At 41.7% G+C, this 22,935-nt stretch overlaps 1 protein-coding gene across 1 annotated transcript; it reads right to left on the bottom strand.

Moving 5' to 3' along the window:
• Positions 1-349: 349 nt before the first annotated feature.
• TBX18 (T-box transcription factor 18) lies at positions 350-21,382 on the bottom strand. Its single transcript, XM_053939758.1, has 8 exons — positions 21,106-21,382; positions 20,180-20,363; positions 18,548-18,649; positions 15,395-15,566; positions 8,846-9,013; positions 7,592-7,656; positions 3,860-3,954; positions 350-1,341 (listed from the first exon to the last, which is right to left on the bottom strand). The coding sequence occupies exons 1-8, from the start codon at positions 21,380-21,382 to the stop codon at positions 617-619; spliced, it is 1,788 nt and encodes a 595-aa protein (XP_053795733.1). The 3' UTR covers positions 350-616.
• Between the last annotated feature and the right edge of the window lie 1,553 nt (positions 21,383-22,935).

Here is a 22,935-nt window from a genome sequence, read left to right as displayed (position 1 = left end):
AAAAACGAATCCTAGTGAGAATGCTGTGCCGTTGATAAGCTAAAAACAGCATATCATGAGAAGGCAAACTAATCTTTCTGTTTACTTTGTAAATAATCCATTAGCTAAACTTCTATTTTAGGCTGGATGCTTGATGCCTAACACTAAGAAGTCCAAATATCCTTTGTATCCCTTATAACAGAAGAAACTTGTAAAACCTTTTGGTGCATCAGCTTATTGTATGAATGTTTTAAAGAAACTCACTAGAGTACTGTAGGAAATATAAGTGGGCTTTTTTGTGTTGTTTAATACTCCAAGTGTCACTTCATTCTTTACAGGGGTTAGAACAGAGGAGGGGGAAAGGGGAGGAAGTCTTACTTAATTTGTTGCATATGTCCCAACGTGTTATACAACTAAGTGTATTATACCAGAAAACTAAAGCAGTCTGCACCGCAGCAAACTCTGTGTAACTCAAAATAGGAAAATAATCTGGCCACAAGCAAGTCAAAATTTCAGTGAAACTTCCTCTCATATTATATATACATACACTTTACAAGCTACATCGAGTGTCCTTTCATATTCCAAAAGAAATACATTGTAGACACCAAACATACTGTACTTTTACTTAAAGGCTTCATCAAACCATATGTGCAGACACTTGAGAAGACGAGAGTGTCAAGCTTCCTAGGGTCCTAGAGTCAAAGAAATTCTGCTGCCCCCCACTGCTAAGTAAGTGCACTCCTTCCACGGGGGGCAACATCTGCCGATCCGTCATGGTTCCACTTGGCGAGGACCCCAAGAAACTTCCTTGGGAAGAAACGATTTTCTCAGGACTGGCAGCCAGTTTAGGGGATGTGGAAAAGTTATATCCATAGAGTGCACAGGGACTGTGCAGTCTAAACGTGTTGTAGGAGCCTTGGTGGGTTTGATTAGTGGTGAAGGCATTGCTGGATGGGGAAGGCATGATGTACTGGAGCTGTGGAGACATCCCTGAAATCTGCATGGATAAGCCAGTCTGCGGGCAGCTGAATGCATCCCCATCATTGCCACTCATGGACATATTCACAGTCGTGCTACTCGACACACCGACATAGGAGGGAGTCCTTGGGGGAGCGAAGGTCTCGCTGCTCTGGTTGGTGAGCCGGTTGTAGGTTTCAGCCAGGGAAGTGCTGTATCTGTTCAGGGTCAGGCCTGAGCGGGCACAGGCTGTGTAGTCAGCTGGAGCAAGGGTGCAGAGCTGGCTGGTGTTGGGGCTGAGGTGGAAGGCTGGAGATGAGCAAGGGGAGCCCGGTAAAAGGTGAGGGTGGGTAGATGGCACTCCACTGCCAGATCCCTGGAGTAAAGTAGAGGAACCTGCATTTCCTGGAAGAGAATATTACAGTGTAAGAAGCACATTGGGAAAGGTCCACTGCCTAGGTGAAAGATCAAGACCTTTCTCTTTTACAATAACCCTTGAGATGAAATCCAACTCAAATTAATTAAAAACTTTTACATACATGTGCAGGAGAATGTGTGAGCAAACCACATGCATGTTTCTAAACAAATAACTTGACCAAGAAAGGGAATTGAAGCTATGTTTGTACAACCATCACTCAGTATTTAGAGCCCAAAAGGTTAACTGCTTCTTATATGACATGGAAGGAAATTGCATGGCAGTCAAGATGTAGCCAAGTGAGTACCACATAACAGGAAGCCTTCTTCAAAAGTATGATTTTTGGCTTGTCTACGTTCTTGCTACAGTCCAGAATGTGTTTCAAGTACTCTGTGCCTCACTGTCACTGTCAGAGCACCACCTGAGGAACCAGCTCCTTAGCTCAGAGGCTCTCACAGATAACAGCTTCAGGAAAGTTCCCAACTTCAGAACAAAAAAACTGACTTCAAACCAAAAAATTCTGAGAACAACCAAAAAATTCAGAACAACTTCAGGAAACGTGTGGGTTGAACACTGCACATAGCTGCTTCATTTCTTGAATGGGTAGGTTTGCAGCAAACTGTTTGCAAATTGTTCATTTGCTGATATCAGAACTCTTTATATTACAAATACCACTGCTGAATGCTCCTGAAAGCACACTACTTGCTACAGGTGAAGCCTTTTTTCAGGTCTGAAAGTTTCCCAGCGGCAAGGAAGACTTCCTTTCCTTAAAAGATTGCATCTTCCTGAAAACTAAGCATGGAAAAATTAACTGGGGCCTTTTACAGTCTCCCAGGCAGAAGACACTTAACAAGAAAGACCTCCTGTTTATGAATCACATTACCAATCAAACAGCTTCATGCTGCAAAGAGAGAAGTTCTGTCAATAAGTTAACAGATCATCGTAATAGGTGAGCTAGTAAAAAGAAAAATACATTATTAAAGAACACTGCCTGCTGCTGCTTCTCTGTTAACAGGACACCACAAGCACAAGGCACCACTAGACACTGCCACATTACAGTGTAAGTGTCCGGTATAAGACACAGGTTTTTTTTAATCTCCATCAATGCCTCCACTACCTGAAGATGGGCACTTTCAGTATCAACAAACAGGACAAATTTCTAAGGGGGTCTTTTGCAAAGTCTCTATGTCCAAGGCATAGATGACTAAAGACTTTGCAAGGATCCCAGTTTCTATCCCCAGAATATCAAGAGTAACAAGAGTAATTTCAACAATCTTCTCACCCTCAGGCAACAGCAGAAAGGGAAGTGGGAAGTTCACGGCAGCCGTTCCCCTGCTCCCAAACAATGCTCCTACACACAAACAGCCAATAAAGCTGGTCTGTCTCCTAAATGTTGCCATTCAGTCTTACACAGTCTGATAAGGTATTTCAGGTCTCATTCTATCTTCTCATTAAAGGCCTTTTTGATGAGATCATCCCTCACTCCCATGCTACGCCCAAAATTCTCCCAACACTGGGATCCAATGCATCTATGACTTGGCACAAAACCTCCTTTTAGCTGCCAATATCAAGGACTGATACTCAAGATTTCTCAAAGGAGTGAACCAAAACGCTGACAAAAGTGACTCCTCTGAATTTCTCTGTGTTCTGGATTTTTGCTCTGAAGATGTTTAACAACTTTGCAATCAATACATTATCAAGAAATCAGACTGGATGTTTGTAAATTTGGCAGCAGAAAATGCAAAGAATTGGGAGCAATATGTCTGATTTAGCTGGAAAAGGCTGAGAAGTTTTCTATGTGCATTGGTGTATATTCTAGAAATAAAAGAACTCAGAAAAGAGTACAGGTCCAAATGAGCCATTTATATATTTTTCTCATTCATGACAAAACCTGCACAATGGAGAAAGTAGAAACAAAGAGGTTTCTAAAAAAAAGTAAAGAACAGGAAAAAGCAAAACTGAGAGGAGATCCATTTCTTTAAACTCTAGGATGCAGATAAAGTTTGTTGCCCCATTTACTGAACAATTTTCAGGTCTTTAAGAATCAAGGTGGTGTTCTAAGAAGAAAACAAATTAAGCTTCCTCCTATTTACTCATTACTTAAGAGAACATTTCTTCTCTCATTTTTTTTTCTCTTAAAAACACAAGTAATTCCTACACTGCAGTTTGGATGTGTACAATAGAAGCCATCTGTAAGTGATCTCTACCTTCTGTATCTAGCCAGAGCATAACACTAAGGAATAGGTTATTCAATCCTTAAATAACTGGCATTCTCCTCCACGTGTCATCTGATTTTTCATTACAATCTAACATTTTTATTGCCATGGTGGTTGAGTTAGCATTAGTTTTCTAACTCAGAATAACTCTGATGAGGGGGGATAGCTGCACTGTGATTAGTTGGTTGTTTTTGTCTTGTGAGTGACACACTTACCTAGACTTTCATAAGGTGTGAGGAGCAAAGCTTCAACTTTCATTTTTGTTTTGAAAGAACACAAAGACACTCTTTACCTTGTTTGGGTATCCCAGGTATGTCTTCAAATGTAAGTGTCCTCAGTGAAGGTCTCCAGAAGGCGTAAGACTCTACCAGAGCTTCCAGTCCCATTCTATTTAGAACAAAAGAATTATGGTGTCATGAAAGCAAGCTGTATTTTACTGCACGTCTCTGGATACTCTAACTCAGAAACATATAAAAATTAGCAAACATTTCAGGATTATTTTCAAGTTGATTTTGCTTTTTAGAAAAGAGCCTTACAGCCTATCCATGAGACCACAGGGACCTGCAACCACTGGGCTAACAGCACACAAAGTGTTTTCCAATTCCACAAGCCTGGCTCTCTATTTCAATATTTTGGGCCTTTTGGGAGGGCTGTTTGAGTGGGAAGATTTGGCTAAAATGATTTTAAATGTTTTGCTAGTATGATATTTCTTAAAGAGATCATCCCTGTGGCAGTTAAAACTTTAACTGCCAGAGGGATGATCTGCTATTTCTTCCTAGAACAAAGGTGGTCCACTGACAACTTCTATTAAAACAGGATTCCCAGTCATTACTGATGAGCTGGAAAATCACACTTACAATATGAGCAAGGCAAGGATGTACAGCTATTTTGCTACTAAAATCATGTATAAAACAATGCTGTTTTGCTAAACAAAATGCCTTTAGAAACTAAAAGTCTTTGCTCATTTTCTTGCAACAGTGTCCTGAGAAAACAGACGTAACTGTGTAGACAATGGTGGCAGACACTATTTAGAAGAATCTGATTCCTGAAGATAAAGGCCCATTCATTTTCTGACAATTATTTATAAATAATACACCTCAGAGGTATATAAACTTAGAGGTATAATTTTGGTGTTATTTTTGGCTGCTGGGCCCCAGAGGCCTGTTGAGTGTCAGCATCGGGCACACACCAAATGCAAGTGCTTGCCTTTGAGCAGCAGTGCTTTGTAAACTTAAATGATGCAAATACCCCAGTCTGAAGCTACTGACATGTTCTGATCCTACTCCTTCCAGCAGGAACACAAATGTCTGTCAGGAAACACTTACAAAGCGCTTATTAGCTGAACCTGGACTAAAAAGATAGCCTTCATTTTCTGCAGTAAGGGTGAATTTTCATTTCTAGTTAAAGTAGAGATAAAAGCCACCTCCTGGAGGAGTGTAGCCAAGGTGATAATTTATACAAGATGCTTTTGAACAATTTCCACATTTTATCACCACCCTAATTTGCGCTATCAAATGCCCAAGTTTATTTAATTGAACAGTTATGTTTTTCCCAAAGTATTTAAAGGGAGAGATTCTGGTCCTTTCCTGAGTAGAAGTTTTATAGGGTCAAACTTAAGGCCCAACTGAAGAATGAAACTGTTCTCAGCACCTTAATTCTGTTGCACTTTGCAAATGCACAGGAAATGTTTTTAAAAGGTGAAGCTACTGATTTCTGTAACATGGCCTGTGGGACTGAACGGGAATGACCTAGAGGGGCATATTTTTAATTCAACAGAATTACTGCATGCAGCAGTGCAGTGTGAGATAGCTGCATTAAAATAATACTGAAAAGCTGGGTATAATTTTACCACAGTATTTTTTTAAACTTGTTGCAGACTAAAATGCCTCAATGATAAACACACCAGCTAGAACAATGAGGATAACAGAACCTTAACATTTAATTTCAGTGTTTAGTAACAGAGCAAAATACTAATCCACTGAGTATACCAATAGAAATTTTCCTTGATAATTAAAATTCTGAGTTGAATTCCCAAACATACTTATCCAGTAATGCAGACTATAAAAGGAAACAGCAACACTGACTTCAGTAAAACAATGTCAATTTGCAACAAACAAGCATTTGCAGAGTCAATTCTGTAATGAGTGTGTTTGCAGAGTAAAAGCACTCGGACCTCATCTAAAGGCTGCTCCAATTTAGAGATTTTCCATTTTAGAGATTCTCCATTTTAGAGATGCTGGCTCTTCCTTCAGGACTTGCCTTCTTAATCCATTTCCATAAAAAATAACTTTGAATCAAAATATCCTGTTTTTTTCCCTAATGCTTGAACCAGACTATTCCTAGCAGCCAAAAAAAAAAAAAAAAAAAACAAAAAAAAAAAACCTAGTCCCATAACTGTATTTGTGTAGCTGCAGATGCAGTACACTTACATCATCCTCAGTTAATTCCAGAGTTGTCCCCCCACATTAAAACATGTTCAATTGTTTCTGAACAATTATTTCCTTTCTGTCTAAAAGGGTATCTTCCCTTGTTTCATGTAACATTATGGAAGAAATTCTAAGTCCACCTAAATCTGCATGTTTCAGAGGATCAGGGTTTCTTAGGAGGTTCCACAGTACTTATTTTATAGTTCTGCAAACAGCAAGCACAGCAGAGACACTGCCTATGAGAGACAGAGAGCTTTCAAACAGGGCACGTATGGCAACCCTTTTCTTCCTAAAGTACACACAGCATGTTTTGCTTCTTCAGTCACTGCATTTACCTGGAAGCTACTGTTCACTTACTTTCTAACCAGAAGGCTACAAAAGAGGGCAAAACTCTATTTATGTCAGTGGCCACAGAACATGGATACTTATTTCTTGACAGAAGACAAAATCTCAGACATACTGAAAAATACTTACAGTGAATGCCTGCAAATCTTTACAACTACATCATCCCTTCTATAATTATTCATTTTCCAAAAACTACTCTCATTTGCTGTCCAGTTTCAGGTTTTATGTAACTCAGGTTTTATGTAAAACAGGCTTTAATGCTGTAGCTTCTGCTAACAGAGAAGCTCAATAAAACAACTATCAAAAAGAAACTCTCTGATCATTCCTACCAGCACAGTCTGCTCCCTTCTCTGCAAGTCCTGGTCATAAATATAGCAGCTGCAGACACCAAACACAATGTGGTAGCTGGAACTGATGTATACTATACACGACAATGAAATACTGCTCTTTTTTTTAAGCTGAAATGGTTTAACATACAATTCAAAACAGGCTTAAGTAGCTTGCATTAAACAGTCATCGGAAAAAATACCTCATTGGCACTGGCAGCCCAGACCAGACCTAAGTCTCCACCTTGCACTACACAGATTTCCCACTGCTACTTTCAAAGATTCACGAATCAAGAGAGAATAAGCAATTATCAGTCCATCTGCCACAGAAGAGGTGGAAAACAGTCTCATTTCAAGGTCTTCTGGCCTGCTAGAAAAGGTATTCACCTAAGGATTTAAAACTCCTTAGACTAAACAGACACTTGAACACAGGTCTCCCACCTCCTAGGCAAGTGTACTAAACATAAGGTTACTGCACAAACCAGTTTCTCCCCTCAAAGAGGAAACAAGTCATTAACCCACACTATGTGTCACTTACATGCAAGAGAACCTGAGCTTGTAGTTTGACAATGGCATCTGCAACTTGTCTCCAGCCAGGAGAAAGAGGAGATTTCAAGCACAGCCTGAAATCATGGACCTGAGTATACATTAAGTCCATCTGCAGCCTTCATGGTGTGTCACTGCTTCTACTGAAAGGAAACTTGAGTACACGAGTCAAGCCGAGTGCCAGTCTCCTCTTGACCTAGATGGTCAGAGGTGTAGCAATGGCAATTCACAACAGAGAACATTACTGGGAAGTCTGAGTGGTCCCTCAAGGAGTCTGAGTTCTCAGATTAGTTTGTCTGTAAGCACAAGTGTTTGCCTTTAACAGCCTTTACAAACTGATCGTGTCAGCAGGAACAAGCCCAGCTCCTTCCCAACACCTACCTGTTACGGCCCGAATCTCTAAAGCCTTTGGCGAAAGGATTCCTATCAATCTTCAGACGAGTTATCTGTGAATATTATAAAACTCAGATAAGTAGCTCAGAAAACAACTCCACTGACAGAAAAAAAAAAAGCTGACAGAGGAAACATCTTCATATTTGTATGGTTTAAGATGCTTGTCCTGAAATAGCAAAATAAGGACCAATCTTCTGATCATTATTTTTGCACATGCCTGGAGAAGCTAATAGGTATTTAAAGCTGCCAAATGGCAGTAGGAAGTACTGTGAAAAAACTTAAGGCAAATGTCATTCTTCATTTAAGAGAGTACACTGTCTAACTGCAATAAAATTTAAATTAAATTTTATTTCTGTACTGGTAAAGAAGGAAATGTGAAAAGAGAGATTATCCCGAAGTTATTATCCTCCATGAAAAAAAACCCAAACCAAACCAAGCAACCAACCAAAAACCCAGCAAAACACACCACACCTGAAATAACCATAATTCATTTTAATAAATAAAATAAAATTGGGAAAATTTCCAAATACTCATATTTCAGTATTTACATGGCTCTCCTGCTCCTCTCTTTGTAAAGTTATCAATGCACATGTAATTTCAGAAAATACAGTTGCCATAATTTATATGGAATTAATAAAATGTCACAACAGTAATTATGGTGTCATTATGTATGCTAAAATTTAAACAAAAGGTAGAAAAAGCCGAGTGATATAACCTGCAGTTCACTTTTGACTTTTAATCCGTGTGGACCCAGATAAATTGTCCTTAATAATATAGGCTGAATGCAGTTAATAAAAACAACTGCAACTTTCTTCAGAACTCAGCTTCTCTGTTAAGGTCCTGGGAGTATTAAAAGCACTGGAGTCAAGAACAAAAGTTCTTTAAAAAGTCTCTCCTGACACGTATCTACATTTAAAGGTACAGAAACACCTTTAAAAATTAGACTGCTCTTTGCCTTGCTCTTCAATGCTGTGTTCATAATCAAGACACCATTAAGCATGCTAATTGGACTGTGTGACCTCCATAACAAGAAAGATTTTTTACATGCAGCATCTCTGAAGGTTCAGCTATAGCCTCCAGGCACTACAGCAATACTAACAGTGAAAGTCACTTTTAGTAAAAAACGGGTTTAGCTAATTCTATTTCAATAAGGGACATCATGACAGTATCTGTTTTTCTCCTCTTACATCTCTAGACTGCTCTGAAAAGCCTGTAAAGTGCTAACCAGAAAGCCCAAATTACCTGTTGATTTTGGTATGCTGTGACAGTAGTGAAGACTGTCTCAGGGAAGGAGAAGGCTTTCACCCCTTCTCCCGAAGGGATGGGCTTGACAGGGGACAGATCATCACCGCAGTCTTTTCGGATGACGTGGACACGAGGCTGATATTTATGCATAGAGTGAAGGATAATCTATGCAGTCATGCAAGGAAAAAGATAACATTTGTTAGAAAGGACACCCTGCTGTTTCAGGACTAATAGCTTTTTGGAACAGATTATGGTATGTGTTTACCATGCCACTTACTGGAAATCAAATGTTTTCTTTAACCTCTGAAGGTTCTTGTTACAGTAGTCTAATCCCTATGCATCTATGTTATTGCCAACTCTAAGCATTTAAAAAATACGACTCAGGAGCTCCAAATTCAGAGACTGGCTCAATTGAAACTGGCTCAAAAAAAGGCAGAAAAAGGAAAAAAAAACAAAAAGAGAAGTCAGGAGTGAAGTCCAGGTCCCACTGGAATTATGAAAGTTTTGTCACTTTTTTCCACTGAAGTCTAGATTCGACCTAGCAGGATTAACGGCAGCAGAAATTTGCCTTTTGTTTTTGGAACCTTCAGAATGAGCTGTTGGAGCAATTTTTTTTCCTTATATCCCAAAGGCTGGAAAAAAATCTTGATTGGAACACAAGCTGAGACTCTCACACTCTGAAGAAGCATAAACTTAAAAGTAAAATTATAACAAAATCCAAAACTCTAAAGCGTTAATAACAATCGATCTATAAAACAGACAATGAATTTCAATTTAAAAACCCTCTGAGCATATAAAAACTCAGTCAAAAATAAATCATAAAAGAGAAGTGGATGAACTCATTCTGCATAAAATTACACACACAAATACCTCTTGGTACTGCAGCCCAATTTTAAAGAAGATTTAAAGTACAGAATTTTTCCTCTATTTTACTCCACTTCAGCTAACCAGTATTAAAATAAAAGATTTCAAGAAAAAAAAAATTGAAGTTCTGCTATTATTGTTGGAAGCCCTAAGAAATTAGTAACTTGATAAACAAATAGTCCTATGGCTATTGGCCTGTGGAACCACTAATCAACATTCTGGGGAAGCTTTTTAATTTCCTGCTCCTTGAGTAGGCTCAGAATGTGCGTGTGCTCAAGCACTCAACAGAGCCCCTATGTCAGACACATGGAAGTTCAATTCACCCGAATTATATAGAGGACATTACATTTGTTTGGATAAACTAGAGTTTGGCTAATTTAATACACTTGGTCCTGGCCAGATTACATGACCCTGTTTTGGTATGGCAAGTTTCTGGATAATCAGGGGTTTTATTAGCCTTTAAGTAAGGTTTTGACAATGACATCACAGGCTGCAATTAATTTGCTCAGGGAGTGCCCTATGGATGTTCTCATATGAAGTTCTTTTTCGAGTTTCTGAAATCTTGAGCAGAACAAGACATTTCATTGTGCAAAAGTGTTTTCTCTTTTGCAACAATCCTTTCAGTTCTCCAACAGCAAAGATCTACAAAATGAAAATGCAGAGAGGACAGCACATTCCCCACCCTTTTTTCCTGTGAACACCCAGTGGTACCAGGGGAGATACTGGTGCAACAGAAAAAGAAATGATCAAGAAAAGACGTTGCACAGCTCAAATCTGCTGCTGTTCTGTGCCTTGCCATTTGTCTGGGTGCCACTGAGCATGCCATGTTCTCTCCCACACGGATCACTTGACCCCATCAGCTCTGTGGTGCAAACCACTGCGGGCCCACACATGAACGATAACCCTGGCAGCTACAAAGAGCTCTGCTCACACATCAGAACAAGTGATATCAAAGCAGCACAAAGATGAACACCTCCCACTGCTTATCTGGGTGGCTATTACAGCTAAACTGATCCATGTCATCTCCTAAGAACAACCTGTCTGGCCTCTGTCCTGTACTGAAATTTCCTGTGCTGACACATTGTTTTTTTGGCAATTAGCAAATCCATAGCAATATTTTTTTTTTCTGGATTTTGTATCATGTCTTCTAACAATGGGGTCTTTGTTCATGATCTGAAGGACTCCGAACTCTAAATAATGCATAACTGCAAAGCCCTTGTGAATTAAAGTGCAACATAGGAAGACAGAACATAAAAGGAGAGGGAGATGTAACATCCACTCCAAAAACAATCTAGCTCTAGTATTCAAAGCATCACCTAAAGCTACTGTGAAGAAAAAGCTAAGGAAAAGGAGAATCCAGCTTTTCATTTCACAGCGCTTGCACATTTAAAAGCACCAATGGGATCTAACAGTTTATCTGCAGTAACAGCAACTTTCCCTTCATGCCTTTAAAATCCAACACCAAAAAACCCCAAACAGAAATCCCACTGTGTTCCCAAATATGAACTGGCATTGCATTCAACTCACAGCCGAAGAGCCTGCCTCTCTCTCCAAAGTCCTCACAGAACAAGATGAAAACATTTCATGCGGGAATAAACCTCTCTCACAAAAAGTAAAATTAAACTTTGGCCACAGCAGTTGTCAAGAAATCATGATCAGATGGAAGACACCACAGCAGGGAGCCCACAGGTAGGAGGCAGAGCAAAGGCCACCAGAACGCTGCAGCCACACAAAGCTGGGATTACCTTTGCAATGGCTTTTGAGAGCTGCTGCCACAATAAGGCCTCAGAGCTGGCCCTGAGCATGAGCACCACCACGGCACAACCATCTCATCCAGAGCAAATGAGAGCCAGATACTCCTTCACAGGGGAGATGCCAATCCTCCAGCAACTTGGCTCCACAGTCACCTCCCCACTACCAACACAGCCTTTGCTGCTGTTTTTGCCAAAAATCCTCCTTTATCCTCCCTCCAAAGCACAAACACTCGGGCTCTCTGCAGTTAGGGAAATGTGTGGGGCTGAGGAGCACGGATTCCCTCTGTACTAAGATGAAAACTACAAGTGCAAATACTGATGTTTCACAGCTTTTCTTTGTGACAAGAACATATAAATGCCCATTGACTGTAAGCAGAGCTCGCTACTTGGAGCCAAGTCTGGGCAGAGTTACAATCCGCCTCTGCTTCCAGCCTCGCCCCACTTTCAAATGGGGAAAAAAACCCACCCCAACCACCAAGGAACAATTAACACACTAACAGCCTCATTTTCACTAAAAGTTAAAAGATGTTCCTCTGCATCAAAAAATACTCAGTTGAAAACCATGGAAAATAGCATAAAAAATGTTGACTTTTCCCCTCCACTGAAATTCAGTTTAAAAACTGCATTGAAATAGAAAAATTAGCCAGCTCTAACCAGCCAGAGGGAGAGACTGCTTTTACAATGCAGCACTCACCCCACAGATGAGAGAGGGATGAGAGGCATTAACAAAGAGCATCCAGACCATGAACTTTTCAGTGACAATTGCAAAATCCAGGTTTACTTTTCCTTAGCATCACAACTTAGATGAAACACACAGAAGCCACAGTGTGTATCTTTAATGACTCTATAGGAGCACAGTATTTCCAAAGCAGGGAATTCACTCTTTTTGAGATCTCCTTTTGAGATCAGAAACACACAAGGAAAAACATGTTTGTACAAATTTTGCTTCATCTCCACAGACTGCAAGTGGAACCCACGTATCAGAGAGTGTCCTATGTGCAGATATATACTTCAAAAATCTCTGAGCTGAGCAGCACTATAAAATTGCACGGTCACAAAGTCCTGCTTGAAATGCAGATGAAAATAGCAGCAGGCAGCACGGAATCTGGAAAGTGCTCGAGCAGTGAGTCTCTTAGAGATGGCCACTCTCCTTTCACAGAATGTTAATCCCAGGGCAACACGATGCAAGGGGAATAAACTGGCTGCCACCAGCTACTGTCACAACATGCATCCTGTGGAGGAATTCTACCTTCGTGCCTACTTGCAAATACTGTCTCTATTCCCATGAACATGGACCACTTCTCTCAGAGATTCTGAGAGTTAATACTCTAGAATAGGTACAAGAGCTCTAGACTGACATCATGCAAGCTCCTTACCTCAAAGCCTTCAAGATCAAAACCTACCCGCAGGATTTTATCACAAAAACTCTGCAAAAGCTTACACCTTCGAACAGCACAGGAAGCTTGAAGGAACGATTTCAACAGGGATTAAATTGCCAGAAGCAGAAAGCAGGGAAAGCATTCCCAAAGAACAACAGCTAAAGGTCAGTGCTGCTTAGTGGAAACCCCACTGAGGTTTCTCTGAACCACTCTGCCTACACACAAGAGGAAAATAACCTACTTTCTAATAACCTAAATATACCCCACGTCCATACAGGGGTGGGAGAGTCAGAACTTCTGATATAAGAACAAATATTGGAGGGTTTCTACACCCTTGACTCCTAGCTCTTCTAATTTGCCATCCGTCCCCTGGTACCCTCCTGAGAAAAATGGTTTCTTCCTGCTTATGAGAAACAATTGTTTTTTTTTATATTCATCACAAAATATGATTATTCGTTTTCCATTATTGCTAGAGGCATTCAGAGGCTACATAGCTTTTTCAATACAGCATTCCACACTACCATAGCTTTAAAAGAAAAAATGTACCCATTGGAAGAGATACTTTTCTGCTTTCTGCTTTTGCCTTTTCTGGTAATTATGAATGACATGTTTGCAATTTTCCAGATTTGAGAAATATGAAATTATTTTACAGTCATCCTTCTTTTGTCCTTTTATTTTAATACTTAAATTTCCATTTTGGGGAGGAGGGGCACTGCCATAGCTCTGAATCAGTTAAATGTGTCTCAAATCACTGTACTTGAGCTTTGCTTCACTCGTTTCCAAGCTAAAATACTTAACTAAAGACCAGAAAATTTATATCCCCCCATATTACAAATAATGATGTGCTGTGTTACACTACACAGGTTTCAGTTCAGAATAAACACAAAGCTAAAATCTGGGATGGAAAAATAGAATAACACAATTCTCTGCATAGCTGAGATTTTATCACAGGGCAGTTTGCAACTGCAAGTGCACGGTGGACAATACCCACAGATCTTCCCTCTGCACCCACCAAGTACAAAAACCAACTCACTGCTGGAAAAGCAACATTTCATCCATTTGCATCTGCTTCACTTCCAGAGCCCTTACAATAGACTCAGGATTCATGGAAAACAAGTCCCACTTGAGAGGAATCACAAATACACGAACACGGGGGGAACTAAGGGAACTTCATGTGCTAGCCTTAACTCAAATGGACACTGCCAAATAAGACTCCATAACTGTAATTCTGGAAAGAAGCAATATAAAACCTCTTTTGTACTATCCTAAGAAAAGCACTGCTAACTTAAGAGGCGTGAATACCCCCACATTTCTTTTAAGGAAGAACAAAATAAAATAAGGAAAATTATTGCAAAAATGGAAGTATTTTTATCCTTGTTATCACATTTGTTAGGTCAGCCACGCTCCTGTATTCCTGCCTCTGTTCATTGCATTTGCAAACACAAAGAAGGAGGAAAAATCTCAGACTACCTATTAGCAAAATACCTGGCTCAATGTCACAGAGTTACAACCATACTGAAAGATGAGTGTGGTATCTTTGTGCTCTGTGCCAAGTATATTTTCTTTCACTCCTTTCCTTGAAGGAGAAAGTATCCTGGTTAATAAATTGGGTTAAACTAAGGACAATGGAATCCACATCCTTTCTCAAAACTTTCCTCTGACATCTTAAAACTCTACCACTTGGAACTTGATGCTCCTTCTGAAAGGATGCCAACATTTGTCATTTATTACAAGGGTTTGTAAAATCAAAGACTTCACCCTGACTAAAAACAATCCTCATTTTTTAATTATTTCTTAAGGTGTCAAGTAAAACTATTTTAGGGATTGCTGGAATGATACTGGCTTACATCTGTCATGTTTCAACAGTTTTGAAGAGAAAAGGAAATATTAACATAACACATTTTGTCACATTAGATAATGTCATAACTAAACAATTTAGAACTTGCAAACAGAACACTCATACTGCATACGTCTTCGCCAGCTTTTCCAGAAGTAATGAGCCTCAGCTGTGAAAGGGTCTTGCTTCATAAGGTATGCAATAAATCATCATCGGAGCAAACCCAGCTCCCATGTTGTTCGTTTTTGACTGCAATTATTAACACCTCACGGGATTTCACACAAACGTTTAGGTTAAGAAAATACTTAAGTGTATTTTTAGTCACATGAAGTTATTACACACTATTAATGTTTCTCCTAGCCACTTGTGAATTTAAGGGTCCTTTTCGATCGTAGGAGAAGTTGCGAGCAACACGCTCGGTGGGAAATACTGAGAGCAATTCTGCCCCTCTTCTATTAGGCAATTTAGCCTTGTAAAGATTTCCTTTGCAGAAGGAGCTCTCTATTTGAGGGGGGAGTAAAACAGCAGGCTCTAATAAGCAGTTAATTATCGGAGCAGAAAGCAAGAAGCTTTTAGATGTGGACAGCAAAGTTCCAAAACAACTCTGAAAAGTCAAGCCTATTTCTGGCACCCCGAAGCTGTACGTCAGAGCCTCTCAGCGTTGAGCAATGTGCCTACACATGATGCCACCAAAGAAAGAGCAAGTACTCACATGCCCTTGATCATCCAGCTCGTTATTGGTAAGCTTCAGTTTGTCAAAGCTGATCACTTGTCTCATCCACGTCTCCCCCGAAGCGGGTGAATCAGGATGAATATAAACACGAGGTGGCACGGGGGAGTCAGCATTACCAGCCACCATCCACTTGGAACTATGATAAACATATCTGTAAAAAGAAAACAAATACCTTTAACCACAAGCACCAGAACAACTTATTAGACCCATTCAGCATTAATAAATTAGGGTCCATGCATACAGCAAAAACCCATCAATTAACAAAACATGAAAGGACACAATTTTGCATAAATAAAAATAATTCCTTTTTGTTTGTTTCAAAACATCATCCTGGCACCTGCAAAAATAAGGTTAAAATCCATGCTCTGACCCAACTTTACTCTTCCTCAAATCAGTCACAATCTCAACACCAGGTTTCAAAATGAGCTTTAAGGTGGTATCACTTCATTGACTGCTACAGCTCTGCTCTGAAAAGGCATCAGCAAATAGGGAAGAATCTGGTCCTTCTTTTATCAAATTGAGTAGTAATTCCATATTTGGAAGATTTATCACGTTGAATCTAATATAAGACTCTATAAATAAAGCTATTGAAGGGAAAGAACATTATGATTGAGAAAAACAATGAAAGTGTGTGAAACTATGCTCTTGATATTTCAGTAGACCACATTAATAGGCTTGAATAGTATTGCAAAAAAGTTAAAAAATGAAAATATGGAGTCTGTATTTCATTTGATAGGCCAATGTTAACAAGATGATTTTATAACAAAAATTGTGCCTGCTTTGGTTAAAAGCCTATTTTGAAGGCAGGCACTTCACAAAGCAATTTAAAAATATTAATTGAAAGGGTTTTTTTTCAAGTACAGTAAAAATCCAGTAATTCAGCTGTATTTTTAAATGAAAACAAGAAAGACTTTATCAAATCATATCTTTGCACAATTCAGTTCCTTATTAGAAAAAGACAAGCAACACAAAACAGAAAACAAAATGATCCAATGCAGGAATTGCTCCATACAATTCAGATCAAGCTACATAGCTAAGATTTAGAATGCTGGTGAAATTCTCTCCTGGAGACAAATTCTCCACCTCAGATCAGTGTTGGAACATTTTTTATTTATTTTATATTTCTTGGTTTTTACTAAATAAATGCTTTCCCTAGAAAAGTAAATAAAGTTATAAATACACATAAACACAAATTTAGTAATAAACTGCTACAGCTTAAGTTTCCATATATTTGTAAGGTCAAATTTTGCTAGAAATCCAGACCTAGATGTAATTTTCTTCGTTTGCATTAGTTTTGCTATCTGCTCTGTCAGCTAAAGACTAGGCTGCCTGTGACTGCTCTCATTTCTATGAAATATAAAGATCTGCAAGACAGTGTGTGAAGCTGCACAAACAGCCAGAGTTGAAATAACAGACATCAACAAAAAGATGTACAGAATAGAATGAGAAAAGACACCAGGTGAGACATGTAAAACATTTAAGATTTAATGGAAAGCCTAAAGGTATAGTTACTAATACATGAATACAAAAAAAATCCTGTTTGCCAACTAAGAAAATACTGCTTTTCATCAAACTCTTGTTAAGTTACTTCAGTTATCTGGGCACCATGTACCACACTGTGAAGACAGTGCAGGTCAGTATGACTGTAATTATTTTAAATGAAATGAGGTATAAATAATTCATACTCAGTATAGCCGCTTTTAATTTTTAGTATTAACATTTTAATTAATTTGGAATTATTACCTTGCTTTTTCTATGAATTGTTCAGACCTTCTAGGAATTAGATGTTTAGATTGTTAAATAAATACACACAACAACAACAACAAAACAAAAAAAAAAAAAAAAAAAAAAAAAAAAAAAAAAAAAAAAAAAAGCTTCCATTCCAACTACACTGCATGGGTACCAGGAAAAAGAAGCATTTTTTCCTCTATGGTAGAAACAGAAAAGACTCCCCTGACTGTATATGCTGGGCATTGTCAGCCCTGGTATCTGGTGCCTCTCGTTGAAAAACTCAAAATCTAAAATGGTCCTAAAAAAGGTCTTATACACCACACAAGAAAATGGCAAAATAGCAGTCAATGAGGTAAGTACAGGAAAAACACAGGGCAGCATTTGCTTAGGAAACAAGGCAGCATTCCTGCAGAACCAACCTTTTAATCATGGGCTGAAATATTCCTAGCTCTAGAATTAATTCTGCAGCGGTTTGCCCTACATTATGCTAAGTACAGGTTAAAACAATCAAACCCGCAATTGGTAAAGACCTGATCCTGTCTCCTCTGAACTACTCTGGCCAGGCTTCCCCCCTGGCTACTCTGGAGCATGGGATTGCATCTGTAAAGCACGACCTTGGAAACGGCTTCAACTCACAACAGGAACTGCTGCGGGCTCAGTCTCTCAGTCTTGCAATCATTTCTACAGGACAAGTGGCTTCTGCTGAGCCCAACCAGCTCCCTCAAAATACAGCTACTCTCAAAACAGTGAGAGCTTCAGCACAAAATTTCTACTCCTAAATATTCAAAGAACAACCTCTTTTGTTCCTCACATCATTCTCCGAACAACAATGCCATTAATTCTTTAAATAACAGTAATTAGAAACATTCCATTCTTTTCGTTTAAGCAACCAAATATCTCAGTGATAAACAGTTTCTAAATTAAATTCTATAAGCAATTTGAAGCATGACTTACTTATAAGATAGCTTGTAAGTATTTAAATCAGATATCCATGCTATTAATGTTATTAATTAATGTTAATACCATTTGGCACTAAAAAATGTACATTTTCATATTTATTTGTTAATAGGAAATAATTCCCACTGACAGGAGGAGGAATAAAATATAATAACATTTCCTGACCGCACTAGAGCTGCACTCTGAAAGCCAAACCTAAGCATCTGCCCACAGTACAAACACAGTGTGAGGCAAATGTATCATAAAGAGCTTCAACACAAGTTTTAGTTGCCTTTGCATACTTGGTACAATATGGTCTTTTAAAATACACTGGGATGAAAATAAGAACCTTCAAGGAGAGTTAAATACGATCTTCTGCTAATTTATGTTGTGTTAATATTTTCTTCCAACAGCCAAGCACCTTATAGCTTACATCATATGTTTTTTGCCTTAAAGTCACCATACCTGTATCTTTTGTTATCCACTGGCACAATATCCATAGCAATGTAATACTGCTGATGTGGGTCTAAACCTGAGATCTTCACTCTCATTGCAGGAAACATCCGCCTGAACATTGGAAAGAGAGAGGTCATTTTTAATACGAAACAGACTCGGGAATGGTTGTTTAGGAAAAGTAACCGCTTCGTGGGATTTTTCTAGTTCTTCCTTTTAGCCTACAGAGTCCTTTTGGACGATTATAGTTACATAGCCATGAAATAGCCCATTCAATATGTCAAAACAGATTTCTAAAGTGCATTTACTCGAACAATGCTTTGTATGTTTGGGGATACGCTTTGGGAGTACAGCTATTACCACATCATTTCAGCTTTATTGTTAGACAGTAAATCATTTGGTTTGAGACTTTACTTTAGCAGTACACACATTTAAAACCCATTTGAGATATTAGGAAGAAATGTATTCCTGGAGATGTGCAAACATCACCTCCACCCAGGAAGCCTAAGGCTTACAGAAAGGCAAATTGCCACTAAAGTTTCAAGTGACAGCAGAAAAATGGTGTATCATTGCTGTAGCAGCGAATGAGAAAGCTAAATCTACGGTGATACAATTGTAACACCGCAAGGATGCAGTTATAAAAGCCAATGTGCCATGCTCTAACCCAACAATATGGTCTTTATTGACACGGGACTTCCTGTCTGTAACTTACTAAAGGTGAAGTGCGAGAGCTACTCTGTCTCTGAAAGGTATAGTAAAACTTCTTTATTGAAAGCAGAAACGAATCTATGAGCAAATTTCTGAAAGAAAAATAAAACAAAAACGACGAAAAACCAAACGTTCAAGATCTAGATCCTTCTGTGGAGAAACGGATTAATTAACCAATAGGTGGTTTGAACATAAAACTGCCCTTAGCTCTTAGCTTGGCATGCTTTTTTGTCAGAAAACGTCATTTATGAACCAAAAAAAAAAAAAAAAAAAAAAAAAAAAAAAGACAAGTCCTGACTGCAAGCTAATAAAATACTCTTCTGTATTTTATAAACCTGAAAGTTATTCCAGTTTACTTAGTATTTGCTGCTGTGCAAAATATATATATATATATTAAAAACCAATCTATTAAAAGTCGTTACTGGGAACAAAAATCCTATCTCTGCCATTTCTGAATAAACAGGAAGGTAAAAACTTGACTGTGGCTAACTAGTTTTTGCTGTTATTTCAGTGCACCTGTAAGATAAAACAGAAATTCCCCGACTGGACTCCTTTAAGACAAATGCAGCTTTGTGCTGTTTAAGACTGCGTTTCAATCATTAATAAAGCCTCTCTGAAAATGCAGACGGTAGCATATGGATTCAATAAAATATGTTTTTGTAATTTCTAATAAGTTCAAATAGTTTTATACTTCCCAGGTTTTTACCATGTGTATCCCCCTGAAAAGGGGAAAAGCTTCCCCCCAGAAGGGCACGGGGCTCCCAGACCTCGCCCTAATGAACAGGAAACCCGAAACGCCACATGCTCCCGTGCCCATCTAACATTATCGCCATCTACCTGCCTCGTAAATCTGGAGGGTTCCCCCGGTTTTGGCCCGCTTTGATGTGCCCGCCCGCCCCGGGAGCGCGCGGGTGGCGGCCCCGCCGTGCCCGTTACCTTCCCGCCTTGGTGATGATCATCTCCGTGCCGATCTCGTGGAAGCGCTTCCAGAGCTCGGCGCCCTGCAGGTCCACCCGCGGCGCCTGCGGCGTGGGCAGCGGCGAGCCGGGCCGCGAGCCCTTGGGGGAGCCGCCGGGGGAGGCGGGCGGGGAGCCCGCCAGGAAGCCCTCCTCGCAGCCGCCTGCGGAGAGAGCGGAGGGAGCGATAGCGGCCGGGGCAGCGCGGACTTCGCGATCGAGGGCTACCTCAGCCCCGGCCGACCAGCCAGCCCGGCGGCAGCGACGGCCTGCGCCGGCCCGGCCCGGCCCGCAGCCTTGGCTCCCGGGACGGGGCAACCGGACCGCGGCAGCACGGCCGGGCTGCCAGGGACCAGCTGCCCCCATCGCCGCGCCGCGCCCGGGCCGAGGCGGGCGGCAGCCCGTCCGGGGAGCGAGGACGGCGGCGCATTTCGTTTGGCCACGACGTTCTGCCCCGCAGCGTGAAACTGCGCTCCCCTCCACACACAGCAAATTGCACACACACATATATGTAGGTGTTGTGTGCGTGTGTATATATATATATATGCACGCATAATTATATACACAGTTGCACATGCACTTTCAGCAGTACACATACGCATATGTGTCATATAAGCGCTTTTGCCTTTCCTCCGAAACAGGGCTCGGGACAGCCCCCCGCCGCCGCCCCACCGCGCTGCAGCACCGACAGCCCCGCCGGCAGCCGCCCTACCCCGTGCCGGCGTCCGAGGGGCGCCGCGGATCCTCACCGCCAGGCCAGCGGGAAGGGTGGAGGGTGCCCACGCAGCGTGGAAGACAGAAGGGATAACGGGGAATCAAAGCGCCGGTCGCGGCGGGGAAAGGAGATGCCGAGCCCAGCCGAGGAGCGGGGCCGGGGGCAGCGGCGGGGCGCGGGGCGGCACTCACCGGCGGGGGCGCGGGCGGCGCAGCCCAGGTCCATGTCGCCGCAGGTCCTGCCGGCGGCGGCGGCGGGAGAGCTCTTGGCGCAGCAGCCGCTGCCGCCTTCGTCCTCCGCCGCTTCGTCCTCGCCGCCCAGCTTCCTCCGCTTGGGCAGCCGCGGCGGCGGCGGCGGCTGCTGCTGCTGCTGCTGCTGCTTCTCGGCCCCGATGAGAGCCTCCACGGAGAAGGCGTGAGCCTTAAGGCTCATGGTGGTGCCTGGCGAGGACCGCCGCTTGTCGGCCATGCCCGCCACCCTACAGCCCGCGCATCCAGGCGCCCCGCGGCCGCCGGCACCGGCACCCGCGCCCGGCCCGCCGCGCCGGCCGCCCTCCCGTCCTCCCGACCGCGCAGGCAAGGGGCTGGGGCTTTTCCTCGCCTTTCTTTTTAAATCCGAGTTATCAGCCAAGTTGGGTTTTTTTTTTTTTTTTTGGGGGGGGGGGGATTGTTTTGAGTTTTTTTAAAGTGAAAAAAAAATTCTATTCCTTTCTGCAGATGCGTTCCTTCTCTCCCCCTCCTCCTCCTCCTCCTCCTCCTCCACGTTCTGCCCCGTCTGATGGGCCAGGCAGGGCTGACATGGGTAACAAACGCTCTGCGGACACAAATTAGGGCTTGTAATTGAAATTTGTTGCCTTGATCTGTCAGCACTTCCAGGCAGGAGACCTGTGGGAAGAACTCGCTCATTAGTGTCACTGCGGCGGCGGGGGCCGGGCGGAGCCGCGGGGCGGGGGCGGTGCGGCTCGGCCGCCCGCAGCCCAATCAGCGCCGCCCCGGCCCCGCCGCCCCGGCCCCGCCGCCCTTCCAGGGGGCCCCGCCGCCGCGGCCGGGGGGAGCGCCCCGCCGTCCCCGCGCCCGCCTCCGCCCAGGCCCCAACAGCCCCGAGCCCCCGGCCCGCGGCAGATGCACCCGCAATGAACGCTAAAGGGACACCCCCGCCCCCAGCCGTACCTCCCCTCAAAACGCAGAGGGAAGGGGGGGGCTGCCCTGGAGCGCAGCGTTTTGGCCGGGAAAACCGTTCGGACGTTAAAAAATGACGTTGTGCCCTGTTTTGCTGTAAGGAATTAGGAATTATTGCTGTTACTGTTGCGTTTGGAGATTCATCGCGTTGTATTCAAGCTCTGGCTGCAGTGAGGTTCCAGCGTAGCATCCGCAACCTCGGCTAAACCCAACCCATTAGCGCTGAGGCTGCAATAAAACGAGAACTAAACCGAACCTTGTATGAACATCGATGCATCCAGCCGCAGCAACTTTAGTAATAATCATATTCAGGTGCATAAAATAGTCACAGGGAAAATCCTCTTTCGTATCTTTCCAGTGAGTAAAATTGCTAAAGTTTTGGAACCAGATATTCTTTTCTTTGCATATCCAGGGAAATGAAAAAGCTAGTGATATTTTTGTTGTGTTTTTTTTTTTTTTTTTCCTTCTCTCGCTGGGACATTTTTCCTTTTTTTTTTTTTAATTTTTTTTTTTTAATCCTCAGATTAAAATGGAGTGTTGTGCTCCCTTGAAAGAAACAGAATAGAAGCCCTCCAACTGTAAAAAAAATCAGTGGGGCAAATTTCACTGTTTAGGGGACTAGGATCTCATACTGTTTTGGGCAACGGAGAGAAGTGACGTGGTTCGCCTGTGTCACAGTCTTGGAGGTCCTGTTCGGGCCGTCGAGTGGCACAGCTGAGATTTCTGATCGTAATCTGAAACGGAAATAGCTGCCATTTAGGAGACGTAACCGTTTCCACTATCGCATGTTACCTACACGTAAAATGCAAATTTATCGCTAATTTCAATAGCTGTTTCGTCAGA

This window comes from Vidua chalybeata, chromosome 3 (assembly GCF_026979565.1).
Source record: "Vidua chalybeata isolate OUT-0048 chromosome 3, bVidCha1 merged haplotype, whole genome shotgun sequence".
NCBI lineage: Eukaryota > Metazoa > Chordata > Aves > Passeriformes > Viduidae > Vidua > Vidua chalybeata.
Note: the sequence above shows the minus strand (reverse complement) of the source record. Positions and strands in the feature narration are given on the sequence as shown.